Below are 16,526 nucleotides of genomic sequence, written 5' to 3' on the forward strand. Positions count from 1 at the left end.
GTTCAAGCTAGGCTAACTATAGTTCAAGGAGAACCATGGTTAGCCTTCTTGCACTTAAGCTAACCGGTCTAGTAACTTGGAATATTTTGGAACAAGCTAAGCTTCAAAGCTTGTGGAGCAAGCCAAGCTAAAAGCTTGTAGCACAAGCTAACCAAGTGTGTAGGAGAAGCTAGAAGAGCTAAGCAACCATCTTGTTTTCCTTCACTTAATCTAATCCAAAAATGTTGGAATTGGTTTAGTTAGGTTCACCTAATGAGGGTGAGACCTAGCTACATCAATTCCTTGGATTAAATGAAGCAAAATAAGCCCAATATGTAAAAATTAGCCTAGGCCCACTACAGGCCCAATTGTTAACTTCACCTACACACTTTACTATTTGTCACCCCACTTCTACTACTAAAAATATGAAAATCAATGACCCTTAAAAGAAGGTCAAATGGACCAAAAGTCTCCAAACATCATACCCTAAAATCCTAAAAGGATGACCAATAAAAAAGGAAAAGGTGCCTTACAAATACAAGGCAAAATACACTTATACTAGTATCTACTATATACAAGGTACAAGAACTCAAACTATACAAGGTATGTACAATAGAGACTATAAGACTAAAAAGAGGAATCATACTTAATGCTCACATTGAGCATAGGTCTAAGAAGCACCTCTTCTGTACAAGCCTCCTCTAGCCTCCTAACAATAGACCTAGTTAAAGGCCCAATGGTCTTCAAGTGTGAGCTCTCCTATGGATCAACCTTCACCCTTCTTGGTCTTACCTCTTCAAAAGGGATCCTTAGGGATTAGATTTTCATCATACCCTCTCCCTTCGAAAGGATTTGTCCTCAAATCCAATGGTCCTTCCACAAAGATAGCATCACATACAAGGAAAACAAAAAACAAAGTATTAGGGATGATATATTCATATAATACATGTGGAAAGTGCACCCTATGAGGAATTCCTTCTATAGTACTAACAAGGGTCCTTAGACTAGGAAAGATGGGTTCCCTAAGAATAAGAATAGGATCCTCACAATAGTGTAGTCTAAGTGTAAAACTAAATCCTAAAAATGTGAAAGTACTAAAACGATAAGAAACTAATGAAGTACTCCTACATACTAAGGTATCTTGCTTGAAGTACCCTATGTAGTAACCTAGGAGCCTACAAGAAAACAAAGTGAATATAATAAGGAAACTACCTAGACAACCTTTGATCATATTATTTGTTAGATACAACATAGAAAAAGGTGTAAAAAATTTAGAAGTCATATAATCTAATTTGGTCTTGAAGGGAAGTAGTCAAGTTAAGTTCAAAGAAGTTTGAACTTCCCTTAAGATAAAAAATACAAAATAAGACACCATGAGATGTATCTAATAAACAATATATATCAAATGTTCGGTGCTTTATTAGAACAACTAAAGTAGAAGAAGTCCTAAATAGATAATAATTGTCTACTTTGGGCACCACCAAAGTAGTAGCATAAGAAGTAGAACTAGGTGAAATCCACTTCTTCTTCACTAGACTAAGAACTTGAGATCCTTTCTTTTCAAAAATATTTTGGTTTTGGATCTTAAGCTCTAAGTTTGTGGCAGTAGTAGAAAAAGAGCTAAAATCTTTGTGAAAAAGAAAAGTCTTTTTACAATCATCTTTTATAGAAAAGTCATTTTCCTTTATCATAAGATTTTTGGAGGAGACACTATCCTCCTTACTCTTTCCTAAAAATAGTGTCTTTGTAGTATTGATAAGGTAAGGAGATTGTTCAACTAAAAGACATTTTTTAATAGAATGTTTTATTGAAAAATTATTTCTAGGAACAACTTCCTTGGTGGAGACCCTACCCTCTAACTCTATAACCTTCTTTTTCTCTTTTTTTTTATTGATTTCATAAACAATTGATCCTCCAACACTTGTGAAGGTGAAAGGGGAGTCAAGGTGTGTTTCTTGCCTAGGTGTATCAAGCGAATTTTATTGGTAACACCATCATGGATGACCTTCCTATCATGTTGTTAAGGCCTTCCAAGTAAAATGTGGCTTGCATCTAATGGAATTGCATCACATAAAATTTCATCCTTATATTTTCTAATGGAGAAAGGAACATTTACGTGGTCCTTAACTTCTTTAGGTCCATCCTCATTAAGCCATTGAAGTTTATAAGATTTAGGATGAGATATAGTAGTTAGCTTAAGCTTATCATCCAACCTTTGGCTTACAAAGTTATTATAAGATTCATTATCAATGATGAGAGAACAAGTGTTCTTAAAAATTTTGCATCTAGGTTCTCTCTTTGTGATTGGTCTTGTTCATTTGGTTGGTTCGTAAGTAACCTTTGGACAACTAATAGGTCACCTCCACATGGTACTTCCTCACTAGAACTAAGACTAGCATCTTCTTTACTTGAGGATGATGAAGAAGATGAAGTGATTTCCTCACTTCGAATTTCATTATCCCTAATGATTATTGTTTTGTTTGTGGGGTATTGGAAAGCTATGTGTTCCCTTCCTCAACTCTTAAAACACTTAATGGAACTAGTCCTAGTTTCATTCGAAGATTTTTCTTTTTGTTTTTCCTTTTGTAGAGTTAAAATAATTTAATAATTTGTTCACTTTTTCATTTAATTATAAATTATTATATAATTCAAAATTATTGAATTTCATAGGTGTTTTAACATTCATTTTATAATATCTTTTAAATTAAGTTATAAAAATTAAACTTATATTTTTAAACTTTTGAACTCTTTATTGTTTTCTTAATTCAGGTCGGCTAATTTATTTTAGTTTGTTAGTTTTGGTGTCATAAGAAGGGTGAACCGAGTTGAACCATTTTTGGTAGTTAAAGACACATGGACTGCACAGGTGATCAGCAAGAAATGTGCTTTTGTTTATTTATTTATTTGAATAAAAATAATCTTACAAATCAGTGTCTTAAAAGAAACCATAAGAAGTTATTTATTAATAAATATGAAAGTTGCCAGTTAAATTACTCAAATAAATATATATATATATATATATATATATATATATATATATATATTATTCCTTAACTAGTGATGAAGATTAGTTAACATTTAAAAAATATGTATACTGTACAGATAATGTTAACTGGTGAAATTACCAGAGATTGCAGACGACATTCTTAGACCACAAATTTTTCAGCTAGACCCCACTGTTTGAGTAGTGAGGAAGAAAATATAATTTGGTAGCTCAATTTTGGAGTAAATCCGGATATTAGCACGTGTTTGAACCAATGAGATAATTCATTTGAATATATTGGCGATGTTCAGCCTCGAAAATTTCTTAAACAAAACATTCGGAAAATTATAACTCCAAAGTTCAAACTCGATCTTTGTGTATATATTCTCATTTCTCACCAACAATTACTCCAAAATTCAGCAATCATTTTTCCTTGTTTGCTCCATCCACCAGAGAAACGCCCACTTTTAGCTTTCAGCTCATTAACAAAGTGGTGCTAGGCCACTAGCTATGGCATCTTCCAAGCTGCATGGTGGAGAAAATGTTGCAAGTATTTGGAGAAACACCAAAGGTTTCACCCTCCAAGTCCTTACAGGACGTTGGTTCATGGCATTCTCCTCGTTCATAATCATGTCAGTATCGGGAGCAAGCTACATGTTTAGTCTATACTCAAGGGAAATCAAGTCAGTTTTGGGGTATGACCAATCCACCCTCAATCTCTTAAGCTTCTTCAAGGACTTGGGCTCTAACGTAGGCATTATTTCAGGCCTAATCAATGAGGTCACACCCCCTTGGGTCGTCTTAACACTTGGTGGGGTTCTCAACTTTTTTGGCTATTTCATGATTTGGCTTGCAGTGACCACAAAAATTGCCAAGCCCCAAGTGTGGAACATGTGCTTGTACATCTTCATTGGAGCCAATTCTCATTGCTCCACCAACACTGGAATCATTGTCACCAGTGTAAAGAACTTCCCTGGCACCAGGGGCATTGTACTTGGCATTTTGGGTGGGTATCTTGGTTTGAGTGCAGCTATCATCACTCAGATATACTATGCCTTCTATGGAAATGATTCCAAGTCTCTAATTTTTCTTATGGCATGGCTACCAACTGCTGTAAGTTTTCTTATTTTACCAGTTATCAGGCACCACAAGGGAGTTGTACAGCCAAATGATTCCAAGGCTTTCTATAATTTCCTCTATACCACTTTAGTCCTTGCAGGTTTCCTCTTGGTAGTGATCATATTGCAAAAAACTTTCACTTTTACAAAGAGTGAGTATTATGTCACTAGCACTCTAATGCTTCTCTTGCTCATCCTGCCACTTGCTGTTGTTTTGGTTGAAGAACAAAAGGTATGGAAGAGGAAACAAGAAAACATCAATACTGAAAACCCTCCTAAGCCTTTGAATATAACAACAGAAAAGCCAAATCTTGAGAAGCCTGCAAAGGCTACACCAAAGCAAGTTTCCTGTTGGAAAAACATGTTGAGGCCACCAAGTAGAGGTGATGATTATACAATACTTCAAGCCCTTTTTAGCCTTGACATGGTGATTCTTTTCGTAGCCACAATTTGTGGACTTGGTGGTAGCTTGACTGTGGTAAATAACTTAAGTCAGATTGGTATATCCTTAGGATACTCAGGGCATAGTATAAACACATTTGTGTCCCTTATGGCCATTTGGATCTATACGGGTAAAATTCTACAGGGAGTGGTCTCAGAAATTATCATAACCAAATTTAAAGTCCCTAGGCCTCTCATACTCACATTAATCCTTGTGTTACCGTGTGTTGGTTACCTTCTAATTGCTTTCAATGTCCCAAATGGTCTTTATGTAGCCTCAATTATTATTGGGTTATGCTTCGGGGCAACCTGGACTGTACTATTTTCCATTATATCTGAACTTTTTGGTCTTAAATTTTACTCAACTTTGTATAATGTTGGGTCAGTGGCAAGTCCAATTGGGTCATATTTGTTCAGTGTAAGGGTTGCAGGGCATTTGTATGACAAGGAAGCTACAAGGCAAATGAAAGCATTAGGACTAACGAGGAAGGCTGGGGAGGAGTTGAATTGCAATGGGAGTGAGTGTTACAAAATGGCTTTCTTTATAATCACTGCAGTTAGCCTCTTTGGGGCACTTGTGTCTCTCATCTTGGTGCTAAGGACTAGAGAGTTTTATAAAAGTGACATATACGAGAAGTTCAGAGAGGAAGCTAGAGCTACTGAAGCTGAAATTAGTCTCACTGAGAACAAGATTTGACAACCAGTTGCTAATGAAGGCTAGATATCTTTGGCAAGGACTTGTTTGTAAATACTCTATGTTTGGCATAGTAGCAAAAAGTAAACTTTCTTATCAAGTTAGATTATGATAGATAAAAAAAAAAAACTGCAATAAATTCCCATTAGATTGTAGAATATATAATGGAATTTCGTGTGATATGTTATGTTGTTTTCTTTTCAATAAAATCATCAAATTTAGAAGGTTTAAATATATTTTAAGTCTCTCAAATTTAAAATTAATTTTTTAATTTTTATAATTTTTAAAAATTTTCAAGTTATTAATAATGTAACGATGACATTACACTTAACGGTTCAACAGCTAATAGTGGAAGAATATAGAACTATAATCAACTAGGATTAATATACTAGTAATACCTGGATATACAAATTATAATATATAAGTGTACAATTAAAAGTTTATCAACTATCAAAGCATATACAATATATACATATCTAATTTGGTACCAAAGTATGAAAGGAATGTTAGTTGTTGGTTGAGCAAGACTACTAACAACCAACCACATTATGGTAGCTCAAAGGATCGACGCCTTCACTGTCCAACATGGCCTCAAGAAAAGCTCCAATAATAACTTATTTCTACTCTACTTTCATATCAAGTATGATCATCGTATTCCAATCCCATGAAAACATGCAAGGGTAAATTAGTATTTAGAGAATCAACAAAATCAACATGTTCTTCAACTTGAACAACACAACAACACCTCAATGCAACTCATCATAATTCAACATGACATACGAACAACATAACTCAATCAACTTATCATATGCACAACACAACAACTATATGTGTCGTCATGTATTTCAATTAAGAGATCTTCTATGACACAAGTGAGTAATTTAATTGGCTTGACCTTACCAAACCAACAACCTGATCTTTTTAATTTAGCTAGATCAACAGCCAATGGGGTTACCAATCCCTAACAACATGATTTCTCAAATGTCACCACTTAAACTAAGAAGTCTAGTATCCATGCAAGGATAGAACAACTTAGGTGTGAGTCTACCATGACATTAGCTAACACAATTAAGCCATATATGTGATTAGCCTGCTGAAATACCCTCCAAACACTACACCCTTCTGGTGCTTAGTTAGGGCTTTTAACCCCCGACGACCTTATATTTTACTCTTATTCGGTTGTTTTATATATGTATGCCTCGACCTTGCTCACATAAAGATCAATATTGATCGCTTATAGTCAATATGCCTTGACCTGACCCACATATCGCATCAACTAAGGTTCTAGAGGAACCTCAACTATCCACTTCAAGGGTCAGCTTCTGAAGAAGGGTTTTCTAACAAATTGGGCTCTTGGAGCACCCACCGCAACACAATATCCTCAAAATAGGATATGTAACTTTAAAAACAATGTCTCATCTAGTCTTAGGTCAATCAACATAGTACAAATTTAATGTCAAAGCATTCTCAACACAGCTACTCAACTAAATAACATGCAACTCAACTCAACTTTCAACCATTTTACCAGTTAAACACTATCTTATATCAATGTATAGAGATTCAACATCATGCATCAATATACAATACATAACACAACTTAATCATCATACAATATGTAACAAATCCAACTATCTTATACATGTTCAGCAATTTCATCATAAAACAAGTTAAATTAAGGCAACTCGTGCCCAATGCTATCCACCTTGAGCCCTATTTCATCTATGCCCAATGTCATACAACCCATGCTCAACATGAATTAGGGAGAGACCTCTAGGCCTTCACGCCTAGTGTGGTAAATTCCTATGCCCAACCTCATTTTAGGTAGAAAGTCTCTACCTAACTCACACTCAATGTCACCATACTAGCATTTGACGTCATCTATGAAATGAGTTTTGTCTTGGCCATGCTAGGCGCTACTTAATGGCTCGACATCACCAAGTCAAAAATGTTTCTCTCTCTTTATGCCTGATGATGTTCAAACCACACCCAATATGATCAAGTCAAAGACTTCTCCTTAACCCACGCTTAACGCTACCAATCTCACATTTGAAGTGAGTGAGGCAGAGATCTTCTAACGTGAGTCACGCTCGGCACCGTGAAGGTACGCCCAACACAATAGTGAAATCTATACTTACCAAAATCAAAATTTTGTTCAATCCACCTGAAACTCAAAAGACTTCCAACATGCAATAAAAAAAACATATCTACACATTAAATAGTTCATATCCATCTTCAAAATCAACATGCAACACGCATCATGATCAATAACATCAATTTTTCACCTCTATTCAATTCATGAACAACAAACCCTCTAGACTTAACTTTAGAGAAAAAGAAGAAGAAAATGAAGCTCTCTAAAGACTCTGCACAACATTGTGTTTACTCTGATTTCCAAAATCAGAACAACCCATTTTGAATCTGACTATTTTGTGTTAATTTTGTAACTGGAACGACCCGTTCCTAAAACCAGAGCGGCCCGTTTCAGAGGTGAGTTTAACACATAACTGCCTATGTTGGAACGGCCAGTTCCAAACTAAGGTTTTTAGGCCTTTTTTTGTAACTTGGAATGGCCCGTTCCAATTTAGGAATGGCTCGTTCTAAGCTTAGGTTTTAGCCCTTTTTAGGAGCTTGGAACGGCCCGTTCCAGTTTGGGAAAAACTCGTTCCAAACTAGGGTTTTAGGCCCTTTTTGTAACTTGGAACAGCCCGTTCCGATTTTAGAACAGCCCGTTCCGAGCTACTAAAACCAACTTATTTGGGCTTTAGGCTTTCTGATGTCATGTCCTATTGCTTCCATGCTTCGGGAGTTCTTTTCCTTGATAATAGACGTTCATTTCATTGCTTTTGTGGGTCTAAACGAAATTGGGTGTCTACATGAGGTGTACTTCTTAAAGAAGGCCTTATATACCCTTTGTTATTGGTAAACTTGACCTCTATTAAGAACAATCACTTAACAATTGAAACTTAGAAAAACTCCTTAATTCCCCATAGCTTCTCAACATAAAAATAACAAATCATTACAAAATCAGTGATACTCAATAAAGCTATATAGTGTTACAAATAACATATTTAAAGTAACAAATCGAGACAATTATGCAACATTGGTTAGGTTTAATGTAATGGTTTTACTAGTACCAACACTAGTAGGTAGGGATGACAAATAAATCTGTACCCGTGAATAATACTCAAACTCGTACCAACTTTGACAAGGAATATCTGGTTTGACTAAGTATGGGTACGGTTAAAACTCGATATCTTAAATCAAGTACAGGTACTAGTACGAGTATATACTTACCCGTTCCGTCTCCGTCCTTGTCCCTGGTTTAATACTTTCCCTTGATTTGATTGTTTTAAAGAATTTTAATATTTAATTATGTCTAATTGTTTATTATGATGTGAAACATTTTTAGTTGTTTAATTATTAAGAAGTCTCTTGATTAAAATATGAGATAGACAAACAACCTAATTATAATTTTAATATAATGGAAAAATAAGCTAAAAATATTGTGTATCTTTTTTTGTAAAAAAATTAATTAACTTTTCACGGATACAGGTATAGGTACGAGTATACCCAATACCCGACGAGGACGGGAATGAGATGAAAATTTCATACTCAATAAGTATGGGTACGAGAATGAGGATGAGTTTGAACAGTGAGGACGGGTATCATGAAACCCGTACCCGACCCGCTCGTTGACATCCCTACTAATAGATAAGTTTTATGCGATAATATTTAATATGTTTTTTTTTAACTATAAAGACTTAAATTTAAAGATGAAAAAGATCAATTTTAAATTTAAAGAATTAAACATAAATTTATCTTAAAAATTTAAAACATATTTATTAAATTATTATATAATATATATCAGTTTAATAAAAACTTAATTTCCTTTCCCATTATCGTCGTTATATTCATTAAAGAAATACTTAAACATAACGTGACAAAATATTACGGAATTTCATCTGAATTTATTAATTAATGTCTCGTATGCATAATCTAAAAATCACGCAGAGATAATGCTACTGCAGTGCATTATTCAAAAATACGAAATGACAATGATAAACAGAATTCATGCCATATAATGCATTGATTTGTAAAAGTATATAATTTTTTATTCTCACAATGTCAATCATGGAAAGTTTGTACTAATAATTGTTCGTGGTGTTAGATCTGGCATATTAAAATAGAAAAATAATAAAATAAAGAAGTGAAGAAAAGACAAAAATATAAATTATATTAAATATATATATATATATATATATATATAAATGAAATAAAAATTTATAAACAATATATATATATAATGAAATAAAAATTTATAAAATATTAAAATAAAAAAAAAGTTTAAAATATGAATACATGTCTTTTTCTTTTTTCTTTTTTTAATGTCCCTTACACACCTTTCCTTTCTAGTGATAAGCAATGAGACGTTCCTTCCCTAATGTCCTATTGCGTTGACCGTGTTCTCCCATTTAAATTTTTTTTTTTTTTTTATCTTTCTCTTCACATCATTAAGGATCACTAGAACCCTATATCTTCTTCGTTTGCTCTCTCTTTCATATAAAAAAAATTAAAGAGATAAACTTAAATCTAATTTTAGTCCTATAATCCTATAAATATACAATTTTGATATGCTAATTTTTTAATATAAATTTTATCCTTTTATTTTATAAATAAAGCAATGATGATTCACCATTAACATCTCATGTAAAAATAAATAAAAAAATTTTAAAAAAAATTTAATGATTGTCTGTGAGTGATAGTTGAAGTAATTAGTTAGTTACATTAAAAAATAGTAGTATTAAAAGTTTTAAATAATTTTTCATAGATTATAAATTTTAATTTACATAAGAAAAAACATAATATATATATATATATATATATATATATTTATTAAAAAGCAATATTGTTCTTTACATGAAAGAAAATGTGGTACTCACAAACTGTGTAGCACAGATTTAAACACGACGTAACATGGACACGAGAATATGATAAAATAAAAATATAGGACACATGGACATGATACATACATACACACACACACACACATATATATATATATATATATATATATATATATATAATATAATATAATATAATATAATATAATATATGTAATCTGACAAAATAATTATATATTAATATAACAATAACTTACTAATCTCAAAACTAAATTATTAAGAGGCATGAGTCTACAACAAATTTTTTTTTTTAAATCTTGAATCCTCTCTTCCTTGGTTTTATTTTTTTCATTTCTATTATGTGAAGGTTAAGTAAGGAGAAATGAGAACAATTCTCTTCCTTATTTATGTTTTTATCAAGATTTTTTTTTTGGTTTTTTTTTTTTAAACTTAAATTCTTTCTTCTTTGTTTCTATTTTTATCGATATTTTTTTTTCAAAAGAAATTTCAAATTCTCCATTCTTTATTTTTGTTTATATCAATATATATTTTTCTTTTTTTTAAAAAGAAATTTCAAATCCTCCCTTTATTTTGTCGAAATATATTTTTCTTTACAAAAAATCTCGAATTTGCATATCAGACAGTTGGACCACATGCGTCAAAATGGAGATTTGTTCATTTGTAAGTATTCATGATGAAGACACATTAATTTTGTAGTTGTCTACGATGGAGACGTGTCAGATTTATGTGGACAAAGTCTGTCAAAGTGTTTAAGACGCATCTGTGGCATGTCCACTCCAAAAGAGTGTCAGACTATCTCATGTCATGTCCATGCAACATAGCTCACAGATACATTAGCTATTTTTATTTTATTTTGAATGACATGTAATAATAGATCAACATTGTTCAATTATTTTTAAAAATTAGGAAGATCAAAATTGTAAAAAATAAAATAAAAAATTAGAGACTAAAATTGCACATTTTGCGATATTGTGGGACTAAAGTGTACATATTTTATCCTCTCATTGATTCATGTCTCACACACTCACCCACAAGATCATCATTCTTGCACTTTTTGTTTTTAACAACTCTATGAGACTCTCTCTCATGTGACACCAAGAATGCACTCTCCTCCCACATCTTTTATTTTTTGCACATCCCACCCTCAAACCTCCATGACTTCATCCATGGCTTAACACCTATGTATCCTTCCAATAGCTCCCTCACCCAACCATGAACTCCCACTAAACCAACCATTAATACACATATTTCTCTCACTTAATGAACTATTTATTTTTCTTATCCTTCTTGAACTAAAAGAACTTTGCCTACCCTCCTTGTACTTATTTATCCAATAAACCAAAGCCTCATATGGGCTATATTTTTTACTTTCCATTAGTCCCACAACTAATGACCAACAATTCTAAGCATACTACCAACAAAACGTGTAGAGAAAAGACAAACACTAGAAAAGGGAGGGGGTTGAATACTATTACTCAAAAACAATCATTTTTAATAGTGTAATAAATGATAGTGTATTTGGGATTCATATTTCAGTGCATTAATTTGGTATGATTTGGAATTTAATAGTGTGAATAATTGATATATTAGATGTGATTTGTATAAGTGGGTTTAATTAGTGATGATTGTAAATTATTATTAATTTTCACAATTTGACCCACTTTTTTAATCTATTCTTGTACATGCTATAACTAGATCTCCTGACATCGGATTTGAACATTATTAATGTCCATGGAAAGATAAGACAGAGTTCTACAACTTCTCTATTGAGAGAAAAGGTCAATTTAGACGCTAAATGACTCAAAAATGTATTACAAAGTTGTAATTCTACACTTTTTTTTAGAATATAATGTTAGGATTTCTTTAGTGATGCAATTAGTTGATTTAGTGGGTTGAGCCTTATAAATGTTCTAATTAGACCCATTATAGCTCTATTAATAGGTGTTGCGAGACTTGTTATGTATATGTTACACTCATTTTTCATATTCTTGAGTTGTTTCCTCTACAAGTTTCTCTAAATTCTCTCTCTCTCTCTTGGAATTTCTCTTTACATTTTTTACACAAAGAAACTGTAGTGTCTTGATGAAGATGTTTGACTAAGCCATTCATCCGATTCAAGGTTTCATGAATTATGATAAAATTTGAGTTCCTAAATTGTTTTTACCATACGAAGTCTCTTTGTCTTCTTCATTTTAGATCTATTTTCCATTCTTCATGATCATGAACTTTGTTTTCATATATTTGGATCATATTTGAAGATTAATGTTGGATCTAGATCAAGATTTAGATCTAAATGTAAAACAACTTAAATTTCCTAAATCAATCGTTCACCGTTCTTAAATTTCACAGAAATTGTGAGATTGTAATTGTGTTTCATGTTTTTATGAAATTCAATAGATTTAGATTTAGATCTACACTTAGACCACATTCGTGTTGATTTAGGTTAATTGAATTCCAATTATAATTTGAACCATGAAAATTTTACCGTAACATTAAAATCTTAAATGGATGTAATTTTTGATTGAATTTTCTGTTTGTGTTTGTAATATTCTAATTTCTCTTTGTTGTTCATAAAAATCTCCTTTCTAATTGCTTGATAATTTTAGATTCTATTGGCTTGTGCCTTCTTGAAGAATGACTTGGGTTGTTCCCTACATTACAAAACTTTTGGGAAACTCTAGTAGTTTTTTTTTATCGTGATTCGACAATGCTATCAATGAAGTATAGTACTTGTAAAAGATATAAGAAATCAGACAAAATAAAGAATAAACTCAGCGATTTACATTGGTTGACCATTGAGACTTTGTCCAATTCTTGATCCATCAGATCAACTTCCACTATCTTGTCAAAGATACAAGTATTTTTTTACTAAGCCACTTTTGACTTAAGCTTGAGTATACTTTGAATTGCCTCTTAAAGAAATTTATCCAAGTATTCTTTTTACACAAAGCCTCTCTAGGCTTCAACATTGACTATTCTTTTACATTCAAGTCTCTCCAAGCTCAAACAACAAGTATTCTTTTATAGAGAAGCTTATTCAGTCTCAAAACCAATAGCTTAAAAATACAAAAGTTTACAAGGTTGTTTCCTCTTCTTATTAAGATGTGATACAACAAATTTACGTATAATGAATTTTTACATAAAGAAAGAATGATCAATTTCTATTGTAGACACTTTATTATTGTCACATTCTTCTTAAGTTTCAAGCGTCATTTTATATGGATTCAGTGAAGATAATCGTTGCAAATCTTTGAGCTTTTCTCTCATGACTTGCTTCATCTGACTTCATGATTTGCTTCTTGAGGAAAGAAGTATCTGTTGGTGTAATAAATGCTTCCATTAAAGGCTTTCACCAACTTGTCACTTCTTTTATGATCAAAAAAGCTATTTATCACCTTTTAGCACCAAGTAGGTAGAACCATGTGTGTTGCAATACATTATAGTGATGAAAAACTTTTGATTTTTGTTTTCCGTTTTTGTAGGGATTTACTTGTCTTTTTCTACCTCAATGCATGTCTTTATTTCCTTTTTTGTAAAATGTTGGTATCGAGCGAGCATTTTTTAAATTTGATCTATTAAGGAATTGATCAGATGTAATTAGTTTCTTATTTAGAGAGTGTAAATAATAAAGATTTAATGCACATCTTTTTTTATGACTAAGGATTCATCTTATTCTTTAATAGAATCGTCTTAATGTATCTATCATCTTATATCATGATTCGTCTTACTAACGATTTATGTCTTAGTGAAAGATTTATCTTAGTCATTTCAAAAACTTTATACTATTGATAAAAATAACTTTTATGTTTGTTAACAACAAAACTTAAGACCAATGGGTATAATATTGGCTTTAAACCTAGCATTCTTCCCCCTTTTTGATGGTGACAAACATTCATTTTTTGAAATAGAGTTTCGGTAGAAAAGCCTATATCCGTCATATCACATAACTAGCACCATGTCATGCTCACACCACTGTTGTCGCATCACACACCCAATGTCGTACCACGCATACATTTATGCTTTGCCACACATCCCGCACTATTTCATGCTCACACCATTGTTGTCACATCACATGCCCAGCGTCGTGCCATGCATACATTTGTGCCAAGACAACATACCACAATCCACAACTCAATTCCACATCATATACACAATATCGATAAATCCACACAAAACAATGGTTCACATACCCCTCACACAATTCACCATGAATCCACATCACATCATCATACATATATCAACTAACTCTACAACATAGTATCATATAACTTTAAACCATTTTTCAATCCATATGATAACACCTTAGAACATCAAAACAACATACATCTCCCTTCGACAAATGTTAGAGAAAACAACACATAGAGAGTTATGCTCAGCCAAATAAGCTCAAACCTATCTCAAAAAAAAATATAAGAGGATAATCTACAACTCTTGTGAAGACATGAAATTCTAAAAGAAATCATCTACTTAGGTAAAAATTTCAAAAACTGAAACAGATATAATTCATCCTGACAACTTGACCCCTATTCTAGATCTTTTTTTAGGTGTTTCCAATGCCACTGAAAGCTAACATACAAGGCTATAACTTTTATGAAGAGAACAAAGTCTAATAATGTCATTAAGGTCACCTCGCATGGCTAACAACACAAAACTTAATATTTCACGAATTATTTTTAACTCGTCTAAACTGGTAATCCGCTTAAACCCACCCATTTTACCCTTTTTTTTCTTTCAGATTTTTCAATTTCGGGTCGGGTCTTGGGTTGGTGCTCATCCCTAAGTTAAACAACTTAAAACATCACATTTTATTTCAACATACCACGCCCAACGCCATCTTTCTTGCATTGGGCATCATTGAGGTAGAAAGTCTTGGGCTCGTCCACACTCAATGCCAATCCACCTACATCCTGCATGAATGAGATAGAGAGTCTTTAAGTCAATCACATTTGGCATAGCCAAACCCACGTCTGACCTCATTTTAGGCAAAAAGTCTCTGCTTGACTCATGCCCGACATCACAATACTAGTGCTTGATATCATCTAGATAGAGAGTCTTTGTCTTGATCACACCTGATGTCATTCATTTTGGGGCCTAGTGTCACCAAATTAGAAAGTTCTTCAAGTACTCATGCTTGACACTTATCACTCCACACCTAGTGTGACTAAGTCAAAACGGTCCTTATGAATTGAATCAAAATAATTAACATTCGATGCATTCAATCAACTTACAAGTAATACAACACAATAATTCATCGGTCACAAACTTTCCTTACCTCAAATAATTCGAAAACAAGCAGAGGAAGAAAAGAAAATATGGAAGAAGAATAGAAAAGGCACCACATAGCTCACAACTTAAAAAATTTTGGCCTCCAAGTTTCAAATTCGATGATCTACTATCGTTGTCTAGCTAAGGGAAGGGATTAGAAAGGATCACCAGAAGCAAAAGAATGAACGAACGTCATTGGCTCCAAAGCCCCTCTCTCTAATTTCTTTCTACTTTTCTTTAAAACTAAAGTTTTGAAGTTCACTTCTTAAGAAAAATCACATATATCATTTCTTAAAGTGACCCAACTAACTCTAACCAAAACTATTACAGAGACAACTTAACTCTTTAAGATCCTTGACTTTTAGGGCTCTAAAACGACAACAATTATAATTAATCATATAATTAATTAATAAAATTAAACACAAGGTTACACTTTTAATTTAAAATTTTAAAAAATTATATGTAATTTTAATAAAACAAAAATTTTATTACTTAAATGTAATTTATATAATATCATAACATATATATATATATATATATATATATATATATAATATTAGGTTAAAATACATTTTTAGTCCCTATAGTTTCACTTACTTTATCTTTTAGACCCTATAATTTAAAATAGTCTTTTTTAAGTCTCTATATTTATCTTTTTCAATCATTTTTAATTCTTTTAGTTTAATATAGATTTTTTAATCCTATACTTACTTTTAATCATTTTAATCCCTATCGTTATTTTTGTAACTCTTTTGTTTTATGTTCTTGTATGCTGGCATGGTAAAGTTGAATTAATATCTCTATCACGTCAACACGAAAAAAATAATGTTACAAAAAAAATAACAAGAACTAAAAATGTTAGATACTACAAATATAGGAATTAAAAAGATATACCTTAAATTATAGGAATTAAAAAAAGACTTAAATATGTCTTTAATATTTTAAAATTGAGATAAATTTGTTTTTACTCTTTATAATTTCAAACAATATTATTTTATTTTTTATATTCAAATTTTGTTAAAAATTTGTCAAATATTATCGCATAAAATTTACCTATTAGTATGCTTATTACTAAAAATATTACATTAAATCCAACTGATATTATATAATTGTCTCGATTTATT

The 16,526-nt window shown here is 31.9% G+C and overlaps 1 protein-coding gene across 1 annotated transcript; it reads left to right on the forward strand.

The window, feature by feature from the left end:
• The first annotated feature begins 3,212 nt into the window (after window positions 1-3,212).
• On the forward strand, window positions 3,213-5,447 carry LOC109811782 (protein NUCLEAR FUSION DEFECTIVE 4). Its single transcript, XM_020375615.3, has one exon. The coding sequence runs from the start codon at window positions 3,473-3,475 to the stop codon at window positions 5,216-5,218; it is 1,746 nt and encodes a 581-aa protein (XP_020231204.1). The 5' UTR covers window positions 3,213-3,472; the 3' UTR covers window positions 5,219-5,447.
• Window positions 5,448-16,526: the final 11,079 nt, after the last annotated feature.

This window comes from Cajanus cajan, chromosome 7, assembly GCF_000230855.2.
Source record: "Cajanus cajan strain Asha chromosome 7, NIPB_CcT2T_4, whole genome shotgun sequence".
In the NCBI taxonomy this organism is placed as follows: Eukaryota; Viridiplantae; Streptophyta; class Magnoliopsida; order Fabales; family Fabaceae; genus Cajanus; species Cajanus cajan.